This window comes from Natrix helvetica (genome assembly GCF_964273705.1).
Source record: "Natrix helvetica genome assembly, chromosome: 1".
NCBI classification, from domain to species: domain Eukaryota; kingdom Metazoa; phylum Chordata; class Lepidosauria; order Squamata; family Natricidae; genus Natrix; species Natrix helvetica.
Genome location: NC_138548.1, coordinates 208,224,167 through 208,238,577, shown reverse-complemented (window position 1 = coordinate 208,238,577; position 14,411 = coordinate 208,224,167). Strand labels below are relative to the sequence as shown.

At 46.6% G+C, this 14,411-nt stretch overlaps 1 protein-coding gene across 1 annotated transcript in view; it reads right to left on the bottom strand.

Moving 5' to 3' along the window:
• Positions 1 to 13,227, bottom strand: part of ITGA5 (integrin subunit alpha 5) — a 95,554-nt gene extending 82,327 nt beyond the window's left edge. Inside the window, exon 1 of the mRNA XM_081931866.1 lies at positions 12,915 to 13,227. Within this exon, the coding sequence (XP_081787992.1) occupies positions 12,915 to 13,123 (209 nt within the window). The 5' untranslated portion in view covers positions 13,124 to 13,227. The remainder of the gene's footprint in view (positions 1 to 12,914) is intronic.
• Positions 13,228 to 14,411: the final 1,184 nt, after the last annotated feature.

Genomic DNA, 14,411 nt, shown 5'->3' with positions numbered 1-14,411 from the left:
AAGTTGTTTACTCCCAGGTAGATTCCATACATTAAGATGCACCATAGGTCTGGTCCAATATAAAGGAAATTCAGTGCAGCTGCTATTTTCTGAATCTACTTCATGAATAGGAAGATGCAAGTTGCTGCCAAAAACATGAGACATAATAAGTTCGTTGGGAGTAATTTTTAATATATAAATATGTATAATAAAACTATTGATTATTCTTAGCCAAATGGCCTAACGATCTCCCCTAAATAAGCACACACCTGGCCTCTTGTTTTTAACATAACCTTTGGCACTCAGAGGCTGGGAATAGCTTAAGTAGGGAAAATATAATCTACCATAGCATTTGAGTATCAGATTTGTATCGGCTTCCTACCACAGCTAATTCTCAACTAACCAGGCTAGATTCATTTAGATGCTATCAGTTTCCTTCTCCTTCTTTTTCTCAGCCTTTCTCACCACCCACTGGTCACCCCCCAGTTTCAAAAGGGGGAGGGAGACTGCTTGAGAAGCTACCGTGTTTCCCCGAAAATAAGGGTCCCCCAAAATAAGCGCTTGGCCTTATTTTCAGGGAGGTCTTATTATTTTTGAGGTCAGCGAGTGTGGTCACCTCATGGCTGCTGCTATGCTGCAATATTTTCGGGGAGGGCTTATTTTCAGGGAAACAGGGTACTACAACTTTCCCCAATCCTGCGTCCTCCAGATGTAGTGGACTTCAAAACCCATCATTCCCAGCTTACACACCCATTCTAGATTGTACACACATATAGAGACATGTTCCTCCTGGAGGAGAAAAAGATGGATCTCTTTTTATACCAGCAGGACAGAGCAGTCCTTTGAAAATGGCAAATATATTAGGTGTACAAACTTAGTTTTTCGAAGCTTTTTTTACTGAGGTAAAAGGCGAACCCTGATTTATGGCAACTATAAGTAGAGCTGAGCAGGGAATACAGAGAGGAAAAAATGCATTTTCCTGCATTTTTTTTTCTGGGTACTTTTTAAACCTCCCAATATTTTTGGATCATTCTGATTTTTTAAATTTACATGTATTCTATTTGATTTCCATGACATGGGGGGAAAAAGGTAGCATTGAACTGAACTAAAACGAAGAAATAAATGGCCGGATTCAATAAGCATCTGCTTCTCCCAGCCGCTAAAAGAAATTTATCTCCCTCAGCCTAAAAAAGGAATTAAAAAGACAAAGCAGCTGGGCAGACCGGAAAGCAGCACATGTTACTGAAGACTCAGGGCTGTCCATGAACGTCCTGTTTCCAGGTCAGTCCCTCGGTTACCCTTTCATAATGTGAAGCAGTGCTAGTCCTCAAACTATGACATTATTTCATTTGCCCTTTTCAAAAATCTTGTTTTCCCACAATAGTTGTTGGGGACCACAATTTGACACAGTGGGCAACTGTGTCCATTGTGACCTGGATTTTGAAAAGGAAGTAACAACTAAACCCAGTTTAATTCTCTGATTGGATGTCCTAAGAATGCAAGCTCAAGACACTATATCCATTGCTGTTCCTCCCATTAGAAGATAAAACTCACTGGCAGAGCAAAGGGAACACTTCTTCCCCCTGTGCTCACCCAAAGCCAACCTGAAATATTGGGTAGAGGGGGGCATAGGTGTATTCAGCAGGTTCTGGAAAACCGGTAGTGGAAATTTTGAGTAGTTTGGAGAACCGGTAAGTACCACTTCTGACTGGCTCCGCCCCATCTATTCTCTGCCTCCCGAGTCCCAGCTGATCTGGAGGAAATGGGGATTTTGCAGTATCCTTCCCCTGGAGTGGGGAAGGAATGGAGATTTTGCAGTATCCTCCCCCTGGAGTGGGAAAGGAATGGAGATTTTACAGTATCCTTCCCCTGGAGTGGGGAGGGAATGGAGATTTTACAGTATCCTTCCCCTGGAGTGGGGAGGGAATGGAGATTTTACAGTATCCTTCCCCTGGAGTGGGGAGGGAATAGAGATTTTACAGTATCCTTCCCCTGGAGTGGGGAAGGAATGGAGATTTTGCAGTATCCTTCCCCTGGAGGGGGGAAGGAATGGAGATTTTGCAGTATCCTTGCCCTGGAGTGGGGAGGGAATGGAGATTTTACAGTATCCTTCCCCTGGAGTGGGGAGGAAATAGGGATTTTACAGTATCCTTCCCCTGGAGTGGGGAGGGAATGAGGATTTTACAGTATCCTTTCCCTGGAGGGGGGAGGGAATGGAGATTTTACAGTATCCTTCCCCTGGAGGGGGGAAGGAATGGAGATTTTACACTATCCTTTCCCTGGAGTGGGGAGGGAATGTTGATTTTACAGTATCCTTCCCCTGGAGTGGGGAGGGAATGGAGATTTTGCAGTATCCTTCCCCTGGAGTGGGGAAGGAATGGAGATTTTACAGTATCCTTCCCCTGGAGTGGGGAAGGAATGGAGATTTTACAGTATCCTTCCCCTGGAGTGGGGAGGGAATAGGGATTTTACAGTATCCTTCCCCTGGAGTGGGGAGGGAATGAGGATTTTACAGTATCCTTTCCCTGGAGGGGGGAGGGAATGGAGATTTTACAGTATCCTTCCCCTGGAGGGGGGAAGGAATGGAGATTTTACACTATCCTTTCCCTGGAGTGGGGAGGGAATGTTGATTTTACAGTATCCTTCCCCTGGAGTGGGGAGGGAATGGAGATTTTGCAGTATCCTTCCCCTGGAGTGGGGAAGGAATGGAGATTTTACAGTATCCTTCCCCTGGAGTGGGGAAGGAATGGAGATTTTACAGTATCCTTCCCCTGGAGTGGGGAGGGAATGAGGATTTTACAGTATCCTTCCCCTGGAGGGGGGAAGGAATGGAGATTTTATAGTATCCTTCCCCTGGAGTGGGGAAGGAATGGAGATTTTACAGTATTCTTCCCCTGGAGTGGGGAGGGAATGGAGATTTTACAGTATCCTCCCCCTGGAGTAGGGAGGGAATGGAGATTTTGCAGTATCCTTCCCCTGGAGTGGGGAAGGAATGGAGATTTTACAGTATCCTTCCCCTGGAGTGAGGAGGGAATGGAGATTTTACAGTATCCTTCCCCTGGAGTGGGGAAGGAATGAAGATTTTACAGTATTCTTCCCCTGCCACTCCCACCAAGACATGCCACCAAGACACGCCCACAGAACTGGTAGCAAAAAAAATTAAATCCCACCACTGGGATGTATGTGGACTCCAGAGGAAGTTAAATGGATTCATGGCAGCCTATGTGAGGAGGCAAAAGGGAAGCTATATTTTAGGAGAAAATGGATACCTAGGGAGCAATGATTACCCTGTAAAGCTATGTAGACCACTGATGGTGTGGCCCTATACGGATATTTTTGACTGAGAGATGTGGATTTTCAAGTGGCAGCTTTGTGGTACTCCAAGTCCACATTCCCAATGCTTGGAGGAGGAAACGTTTGGAAGCCAATCCAAGTTGTAGTGCTGTTGAACAATTGAAGCTGAGCTTGCTAGACAAAGCTTCTGTTGGAGCATGGAAGAAAGGCAAAGAGCACAAGAGAGCAAGCAAGCCCAGAGGGCACAACCATGTCCAAAGGAATCTGTTTGGGTTAGTGGGCATAGCTGTCTCTTAAAGATGAAGCCAGCCTATTCAGACAGCTGACATGAAGAAGGCAGGAAAGGTTATAGAGGTCAGGGGCTGAAGTCAGGAGAGGCCAGTAGTGGACCAGAGGTCAGGGAGAAGTCCTTTCCTGACCTCCTACATAGACAGATCAGTCACAGCTAAGAGGTCTCGTGGGAGATGTAAGAAGCCAAATCCCTCTGTACCCATTGCTCTAGTTATCCCTGTTTCTCAGCCACTTCTTTTAGGATGTGACCAACTACAACTCCCCCCCCCCCAGCCAGAACTGCCAATGGCCTATTGATCAGAGGAGAGGTAGGAATTATCTCCCAGGGTAGGCTGGATAAAGGCCTAACGTACATCATTCTAAGAAAGTACATGCCCCAAATGCTGCCATTTCTCCGTTGGCTTCCTGCTCCTTCTTTGCTTTGAAGTGGCCACTTAATATGAAAGTAAAATGAGTCAAAGCACTCTCAAATGAGGTTGCCCTTAGCAAAAGTTAATGATGGGGTTTTTTTTTCAGTAGCAAATGCAGATGGAAAACATTTAGGACCAATGAGGTACAGCTAGCCTACCCTCCTTAGTTTATGTGTCTCCTGGTCTTGTCCTTCCAGAGATAGGATTTCTGTGCTGGGTTGGGTCTATGCTGAAGATAAAACCACACAGGGATGGGGGGGGGGTGGATAGAGGGAAAGAGGGCACAAAGCCAACTCTGGCCTGATGCCATTTGGGGTCATGCCAGTGAAGCTAAGAAGGAACACACCCCAGTGGAGCAGCAAAGACCAAACCAGCATCAGACAGTCCCTGCCTTCCTTCCAATTCTACCCTAGAATCAATGTAAGGACTTGCCCTACCACATCATTCACACTTTCCATGGCAGGGCTGGGTGCCACTCTAAATCAATGCAAGAGCTTTCCTTTTAATCCTTCACTTAGTTCCCTCTCACCCTGCCAATCTCTCCAGTCCCCTTGGACTTCCCTACACACAGTCCTTTGTTGATTTCTACCTCCCACCCAACCCGAGAAGGATGGGGAAAGGGTTTGAGGAAACTCAAGCAGCAAACCACATATCCAAAAGTCAGAACTGGAAGCCAGAGTAGTACCCAGTTAAGAACCAAGAACTGATGTGCCCTTAAGAATATATATAGAATTGAGGCCTTTGAACTATGGTGCTGAAGAAGACTCCTGCGAGTACCTTGGACTGCAAGGCAATCCAACGGGTCAGTCCTAGAGGAGATCAACCCTGACTGCTCTTTAGAAGGCCAGATCCTGAAGATGAAACTCAAATACTTTTTGGGCACCTAATGAGAAGGAAGGACTCACTGGAGAAGAGCCTGATGCTGGGAAAGATTGAGGGCAAAAGAAGAAAGGGACGACAGAGAATGAGGTGGCTGGATGGCGTCATTGAAGCGGTTGGCGTGAGCTTAAATGGACTCCAGAGGATGGTAGAGGACAGGAAGGCCTGGAGGAATGTTATCCGTGGGGTTGCAATGGGTCAGACACAACTTTGCAATTAACAACAACAACATGTATATATGCATGCATGCATGCAAGCAATAGCAATCAGACACATGTGCACAAATTCATAATTCACAATGAATGTAGATGGCCTGTATACTAATTCTGAACACAAATACCACTTCTGTGGCCTGGTTCAGGTTATCACATTACAATTCATTCAGATAAAATTCAAATTACACCTCCACTCTTCCCATCAGTGACACATGCAGTCAATCTAGGGTATAGCTACTTCACCCTTGTTTCTCATTTCCCTCAAACTAATCAACTAGTGATTAGATTCAGAACAAACCAAGAGTTCTAAATTCTGATTTAAAATGCTTAAACCGAGCATAAACCCTGAGTTTGCAGTATAATGTGCAACATGCAGACCATTCCATGGCCGGACACTTGCCCATGCACGTCACAATGTGTGACATGCTGCTTTCTCTCTCCTGGCTATCACTTCTTCTTCTGTACAATGAACTAATTAACAGCTCTTGATTCCATCTACTAGGTAGTTGAGACTCCTATAATTTGAATCCATCCATTCCATTCACTCTTCCCCCACCCCAATACAAACCTAATCATTACCAGCATCCCATCTTGGAGCTAGCAATTAACTGGGGAGGGAAGAGAGACATTTCACCTTTGCAAAGGCAATATACAGGACAGCCAGAAACAATTTCCACAAGGCAACAGAAAACGTTGCATACAAGAACTGTAATTCTTGGACCAGCTCTAGCTGTATTATGTTGTTATCTCATGCATGTGTCTCTGAGCCAAGAGGAGGCTAAACGCACAAGCAGAGTATTTCTGGAGAACCGGAGCTCATGCTGGTTACTACTCTAGAACTCCACTGGATCAGATTGAAGTTCCAATTGGCCCATTGTTTTGTTTTATTTTTTTAATATTGATTAAATGCCTTTGGACTCTTACAAACATGATTACCTTTGTTTGTTCTAACATCTACTACTTGAGGTATGCCACTATTAAACAGGGAGAGTTTTATTTGGCTCTCTCTCATAGTTGTCCACTACCCAGTGATCTAAGCTTTAACACTACTTCTGCAGCTTTTCAGAAGATGTGAACCCCAAAGATTTCTATTCTAAACATTTACAATGCAGGATTTATTCAGGCAGACATCCTGGTGCATCTAACAAGGCTAATTCCAACATCAGGGATATGTTCCAATGTGGATAAGCCTCGGCAACAGAAATGCACTTCCAGTAAACATCCACATCATTCTGCAGGAAATGCTACACCATTATCTTGCTAATCTTCTTTTTTGTAAGCTCTTCGAGATAACAGATATGTGATTTAACAGGAAACAAACCACTAGTATTCAGCAAGCATGAAGGAACCGCAGTCGTAGAAGCCAGTCTGGTGGCATGGTTAAAGGCACTGGAATCAGGAGTGGGGATTAAACCTGAGTTTTAGTCCTGCCCAAGTTCTAGGCACAAAATTACAGTGACCTTGGGCCAATCACTCCCTTGCAACAGTGGTGGGATTCAAAATTTTTTTACTACCAGTTCTGTGGGCGTGGCTTGGTGGGCGTGGCAGGGGAAGGATACTGTAAAATCTCCATTCCCTCCGCACTCAAGGGGAAGGTTACTTTAAAATCCCCTTTTCCTCCTGATCAGCTGGGGCTCAGGAGGCAGAGAATAGATGGGGGCATGGCCAGTCAGAAGTGGTATTTACCGGTTCTCTGAACAACTCAAAATTTCCGCTACCGGTTTTCCAGAACTGGTCAGAATCTGCTGAATGCCACCCCTGCCTTGCAACCCTAGGAAGGGGATGTGGACCAAGGTCAAAAGACCAGAACAATAATAGAATTAAATACAAGATCCGACATTTTAGAATAACGGCAAACTTTTTGCTGGGCAAGAAAAGTATTTGTAGCAGAGTTAAAATAGGCCTAATATATTCAGGCTGCAAAACACCAAAATAACCACTAAATGCTAGCAAAGGGACAGATCAATTTTGGATCACTTGGATTTCTGTCACTTGGATTTCTACTACCCAGATATGGTAGGACTAGATTGGAAGTACCAGCACACCCTCTAACACTAAACGGGGACATGCCTGCATTCTGGCACATGCTGCTCAGGGCGTACCTCTTGCTATTCCTGGAAGGCCACCAGTTCATGCAGCTTCCTATTGTCCAGGCTAGGGGCGATCAGCTGGGCTGCTGAGAATAGATCACGGCTATTTTGCTAATAATAACAGCAAAAAGCACAGCAACACTGAGCTGGGGATGGGGCGTCTATGTTAAGCTTGGACTGTGGGAGCACTCTCTCCTCTCCCCACATTCCTGCTAAAAATGACTGGCATTTTGCAGTGGGAAACCAGCAATCTTCAACCAGGGACACACAGGCAAAGTAAAGTTGGACAGTAAGTAAGTTCTCTCTTTCCATAATCATCACAAGGTGGTAGGCAAGGAGGAAGCCTCAGTTCCCACCATTCTTTCTCAGAGGTTGTCTTTGAATTTGAAGGCTTCGAACAGGGATTGTTTGAAACTCTCTAGGATTCCCTTCACAACCCCACAGAAGGGGTTGCTAGCTCCATCCTCTATGCAGGAGTGGGTCCTGGCTTCTTCTACTGCCGGTTTACTCAAAACAAGATGGCTTTGCTTCCGCGCTTTGCATCTGCACTTGATGCGTGCTATTCGCACATGTGGAGTAGTGAAAAATTGCAGAAGCAAGAAACAAGATGGCGGCACCTATGGCGCTGCCAATAGAACTGGTTCAGGGACATGTCCGGCCGAGTTACAACCTACTCGGCCAAACCGGTCCGAATCCATCTCTGGCCCTATGCTAGTAGACCTAAGCACTGCTTCTATTTATTTGACTGCAGTTTGCAGTTTGATCGTGGAAGTCATTTTTAAAAAAAACTTCATACAATTTCTCCCCTTTCCTCTCTCTCTCCCGCACCCCCCCCCCCGCAAAGCTTAGTAGACCATTCGTATTTTACAATGAATCTGATTGTACTTGGTGCTAAAATAGCTACCACATTCAGTTGCATTTAACTGTTCACACAGGCAGAGAAGGAAAAGGGAAGCAATAAATCGGATCTGTCTGTCCTTAGATGCATACGGTACTTATATGCCTGTCCATCAAGATTTGCACATGCCTGCACTGATACAAAAACATACACACACAGGCACTTAAGAATGAGAAAATGAGTTTGAAGAATTTCAATACTTAGGATTATTATTTTTTAAAATGCATTTTCATTGCCTTCTCAAGAGACCAAAAAAAAAAGAGAGGCTGTGATTCACCAGGCATAGGAACCATAAAACAGACATTTAATGCCTAAGGATCTAGCTTGAGGAGCCTGGCAGGAAGTTCCCGCCAGGGCAGCCTCTAGCAAACCTACCTCCTGGCCCTTCCTGCAATAAAAAGGCAAATACTGTTGCTTCCTGGCCTGGAAGAAGTTTTCCTCTGCAGCGCATAAAAATGTCACATTTGCAAGAGCTACTATGTTACATTTTGCAATGATGGGCCTGTTTGGGAGACAAGGACATATTTGGCACGTATAAGTTGTTTGTCATAATAACTATGGTTGAAGGAAGGCTCACTGGCAGGTCCTCCTCTTAAAAATCCAAGTTTGGTCTTTTGAGTCTCAGGTTGGGAGAAAAAGACCACCGCTTTTGATCTTGACAAACAATTGTCAATTGGAGAAAGACTGTATTGAGCAAGGCGGACAACTTGGTCTCCTGCATTGAACGGGTGGGGAGTTTCACGTCATCAAATCCACAGAACCCTTCTGAATCTCTGATTAACTAAACGAGGGAGCGAAAAGATTTTGTTAGGCAGAGATTCCAAAATTAGCACCCTAACAAAAACCTGGAAGGCCAAGTATTTGGAGCAGCTGACCAATCTTGCTTGGGTTCGGAAGCTAAGCAGATTCAGATCTGGTTTGTATTTGAAGGAGGACCACAAGAAACCCCATGCTACATTTGGAAGCTAAGAAACATTCCAGAAAAAAAACAATGGCAAAGTACATCCATAGTGCAGTCCACACAATGACACTGGACCTGTTGGAGAGGTCAAAAGACAAGCTTGACACAAGAGAAAGTTGACCTGATATCAAGTAGGGAACATCAGGAGTTTGAGAGGCAGGTAGTACGCAGAAAACCTCTATTAAATTACAGAGAAGTTCACCTGGTCAACAATCAAACAATTGCTCTGCAGTTCAAACCGAGAGGCAGGTATCATTGTACATATTTGCAGCCTTCTCTGTCAATATTCTAATCTGGGTGGGAATTCATAGGAATTGCCCTTCAACATGTCAGGAGAACCCCCAGCTTTATTTATTTATTTATTTATTTATTTAAACTTATTAGTCGCCCCCTCTCCCCACAGGTTTGGAAAGACTGTTTCTCCACAGGGGTGGGGAGGGGGGGAAGCAGTGTTTGCTGGGGTTTAAAATATGGGCAGAGGCATCCAGCAGTGGGGGAACAATCAACACTCCACTCTTGTTTACTAGCCTAATCAGAACAAATCACATATACAACAATTGACAATAACTTGAGCTGAGATGTGGAAACGCCAGCACCATCATTATTAAAGGCGGTTTCAAACAAAAAAATCCTAGACAAAATCCCTTATATGTGAAAAATAGACTATCCACAGAGACTCGTTGGGAGTATGTTTCTTTGCACAGATCATATGCTACACGCCCATGCATGGGTGTGACTCTGCAGAGCGCACACACATAAGCGCTAAACACTGGTGATGATCCATGTCTTGGTTTGTGTCCTGTGCAAATGTTTCCAGCTAGGAAGTTGTACTGCATCTGAGCCAGTTCTGCTGGCAAAGCTCCCATAGAAAATCTTCCCATCAGACCTCAGGGCATTGACCTCAAAATATCCTGCTAATGCTCTGGAAGCTCCTGCAACAGGCCACAGAGTTACAGGCTTAATGCTGTTTGGAGCACCACGTACTGCAGCTGACTTCTTTCAACCGGAGGACTCTAGCTAGAAACTCCAAGGGACTGTGCCCAGCTTGATAAAGGAACTGTAGCTTGAGCTCTTGAAGAAAGGAAAAGGCCTGGAGGATGGCAAGCAAGGACTGGTTCAGGTTCAGGGCACAACACCCAAAGAGGACAGCTTGCCCAGAATGACCCGGTTCTTTCTGATCAGCCAAAGAGAGAAAGGAGTGCAGCCAGCAAGCAAGCCATTGGCTTCTTTGAAGCTCATTGCAAACATGACTCAATGGGAACTTTTCCTGTGGGAAAAGCAACCTCGGGAGATGCACACAAGGAATATTTCAGATGAAATATTTGGATATCTGTCCCTCAGCTGCGTACAAGAATCTAGCAAGGATGCATTGCTGCCATTCGTAGCAACATCTTTGGGACAACTGGAGTTAGCCAAGGAAGGGATGAGCATAGATGGATTTTTCCTCCCTGATTATAGAATTGGGTTTCTTCTTTCTTAGGACACAGGGAGAAAGACATCAGCCACGCCCATCTCCCCAAAGAGAGCGAATCAGGAGGTGGAGGAGGCTGTGTATATACAGCACCAATGCCAGCATCCTGCAGGCATCTGCTCCTCTCCGCCCCCTTGATTTTTCTCCTTGAACAGCAGCCTTTAGTATCATTCAGAGCACAGTGGTAGATCAGACCTATTCATCCTCCTGTGCTTGAGGGAATGCTATTACATGTAAGAATGTCTGCCCACTGACCGAAAGGGGTTTTCAGCACAGAGACTTCCTCAAAGCGGAGAAACCCACAGCACTGAGCAAAGCATAACGAGCAGAAGGAATCAGTTAGGATCGCTCTAGATCTCCTGGAACACCATTCCCAGCTACCCATCCCATTTTGTAGACAAACATCTGTGCTTTTTTCCACTCCTCACTTCATTCTGTACCATAAAGCCTGAGGTGAGGATTTGTGACTGGTTTTCTCAGCTCTTCCTAACCTCACTGTCTGGTTTCCAAGTTGTGCTGACTCATTGAAGCTATGGGCATAATGGCCATATTAGCGGAGTGTGACCTGAAGATCATCACTGCAGATTAGTTACGGCTTTAAAAAAAAAATTACAATGCTCAAAACCCACTCTTTTCTTCACAAAACCCATTCTCTCCCCCCCCCACCATTCTGGAATGTTTAAAGGGGAATTGGAGAGTGTTAAAAAAAAATCTTCCTGCCACGCTTTGCAATATGTCTCTTTGTCAGCAGAGGCACAAGGCTGCCAATTCGTTGATTAACATAAGTGCTTAGCCTGCACCTCCAGAAGTTTTCGGCTCTTTTATGTGTGTGTATTTAATAAGCCCTAATAAATTAAGAGATTCGCCTGCCGGCAACTATGCACAATTCTCTTGGAGAGTTAAATCCAGAAGATCTATTAAATCTATTTAATCTCCTCCCTGTGATATCACGGCGGGGGTGGGGTGGTCTTTGTGTGCACCCATAAGCACACTTATCAACACTACCCAACCCATTTGCCCAGTGCCAGCCTTTCAATCTGGAAATGGGTGAGATCTGGGTGTAATACACACATGTCCCTCCCTTTGCTGGCAGATGCCAGCTGACTTTCATAAGCTTTCCCCAGTTAGTGTGTAAAAACCACGTGCAAAGGCAGAACTAGCCATTTAGGACCAGGAAATCTTCATCAGCATCTTTTCTTTATTGCAAACCACCCCGAAATGGAGAAGGGGAGCCTACAGTCAATCTTCATCATGCCACTAGCATCCCAGCTAAAGAGGAAGGGGATCCTGTATGAATTTCTGCCAGACCTTTTCAGCTTTGCTGGCTTATACAAAGGGAGAGAGACAAGTTGGATGTTCCCCATTCAGGATAAGGCTTCTTGTTCAACACATCCCAAGGAGAGGGAGGAGAGCGTGGAATACGACACCCCCCCCAACATACCCCATCTCATCTCATCTCATCTGCAGCAGTTCCCTTGCCGGATTCCCCCCTCCCTGGTGTCTGTGAGGAGGGGGACGCTTCCGGCTGGCTGTTTGCCAAATCCTTTGGCCAAACACACACCTGGTGGAGTGGAGGTCAGAGACCCCCACGCACACTTTTTTTTCCTTTTACCACTCCCTTCCAGGCTAAACAGCAATTTTTTTATAGATCTGCCCCCACGAAGGGCGCGGGTTCTCTCCCCCACTCCTGCTCTCACCGCCCAAACGCCCGATCCCCTTCTTTCTCTTCCCCCCAGCCCCTGGAAACAAGAGCGGCGGGGGCTGAGCTCCGATTACAGGAAATGCTCGGTTCCGAGCCTGTTGGGGGCGAGAACGAATGGAGAGGGGGGATGTGTGGACACGCACGGAAAATCCGCCAGGTTCCCCTGAGGGAAAGTTGGACCGTGGCGCGCGCGGCCCCCACCGGTGGAAAAAAAAGCGGGCCGGCGCTCCCGCCAAGGGGGAGCGTGCGGGGTGGAGACCCCACTAACGGGAGCGGGTTGGGAGGAAGCGCGCAACAGGCAGGGACGGTGGGTCTGCAATCACTTAGTGGGGCTAAGCAAGAGGGAGCGGGCGCCAGGCCAGGCCAAGTGGAGAGGGGGGCGTGATTTGGAAGGCAGAACGCGGCTCTCGCAGCCAATTCAAGCAAAGCCAATGCGATTCCATTGCCCCGGGGCTAAATTGTCCCAAGTGTTACCAAAGGGTCCAACATCTTTAGCCGTGCCTGCCATGATCGTATGCAAGCCCACCCCTCCCCCAGTACGATCACTCAACTTTCCACTCAGAAACACACACACACCGAATTTCGGGGTGGGTGGGTGTAGGAGAGTTTGACGCGGTGGGCTTGAGACGACCCAGCCGGGTTCCCCTTCCTCGCAGAAGTGCGAAATGCCCTCCCCAACTCCCCCCTCCCGCTCTTAGCGTCGCGCCGTCCAAATCGGACCCACCTCTGTTCTTCCGGGAGGTAAAAGTCCACTGAGAAGCCAAAAAAGCTGCCCGGGGGGCCGGTCAAAACCGTCGGCGCCTTGGAGTCCAGGTTAAAACCCCAAGCGCAGAGCCCGCTGAAAAGGAAGAGCAAAGCCCGACGAAGCATGGCTGGGCTCGGGGAGAGAAACGGGGGTCCGGATGCACGGAAGGCCACGGAGTCCCAAACCATCGTTTAGCCGGGTCGCCAAGAGCGCTGGCTCCAATCTTCTCTCCAAGCCGCTCGGAACGTGAGTGCAGCGGAGACTCCCTGCCTTTCTCTCTCTCTCTCTCTCTCTCTCTCTCTCTCTCTTCCTCGGGAATGACTCACAAAAGGAGGAGTTTCTCGCCCTCCCCCTCGACGGTACGCACGGGGAGGGGGGCAGGATGGATCTCATTAAACTGCCAGCGCTGGGAATTTTGGAGAGGAGCCAAGAAGAGCCGTGATGAATATTTCGATATTGCGGGGGGGGGAGGTGGAGATGAGGGGGGGGGGTGTTGAAAGCAACGCCAGGAATTAAAAAAAAAAGTTTTAACCGCTCTGAGACTTATGTTGAACTTCTTGTTCTTCGGCTGTGCGCTGCGGATGATGTCACGTTGGGGTTTTCCTTCCTGCAAGGGAATCGAGCGCTCGCCGTTCCAAAAGGCGAAGGTTTGGTTGTGATTGGTTGCCCCGCGTTACCATAAAAACGAAATTATGCTCAGCCGAAGAAGGAAAAGAACACACCCAGCCAGGTGTGGGGGCTTTCTTCTCCCCTCCCTCCATCCTACCACAAATGGGACTATTTGAAGCATCCCGAGAGCAGGGACCAGACATCCAGCTTGGTTGCTGTTCATGGGTGAGGTTCTGGAAGTGCCAATACAGGCAGTCCTCGACTTACGGCCAGAACTGAGCCCAAAATATCTGTGGCTAAGTGAGACAGTTGTTAAAGTGAATCACTGCAGGTTTAAGTTAGTAACACGGTGATTAAATGAATCTGGCTTCCCCATTGACTTTGCTTGTCCGAAGGTTGCAAAAGGGAGTTATATGACCCTGGGACAATCGTCATAAATATGAGTCAGTTGCCAAGTATCTGAATTTTGATCATATGACCATGAGGATACTGCAATGGTCGTAAGTGCGAAAAGCAGTCATACTTTTTTCAGTGCTGTTATAACTTCGGTCACTAATGAACGGTTGTAAGTCGAGGACTACCTGTAACTGATCCGTCCAATAACTTTTATAGTACAACCCTATGCAAGTCAGCCTGGACATAAATCCCACTCAATATTTACCTGGCAGGGGAGACACCATGATCTCTGAATTCAATGAATGAAGTTTCTTCCCAAGTATAAAATGCGCCCAAACCTTAAAAGCAAGATAGAGATACCTTGAGCCCCTCCAGTTCACTAAAGTTTTACTCCACCCTTAAGATTCACCACATTTAGATTGTCAGTTGACTGAAAAGTTGTTTGCACATCATCCAGGAAGTTGTAACTTT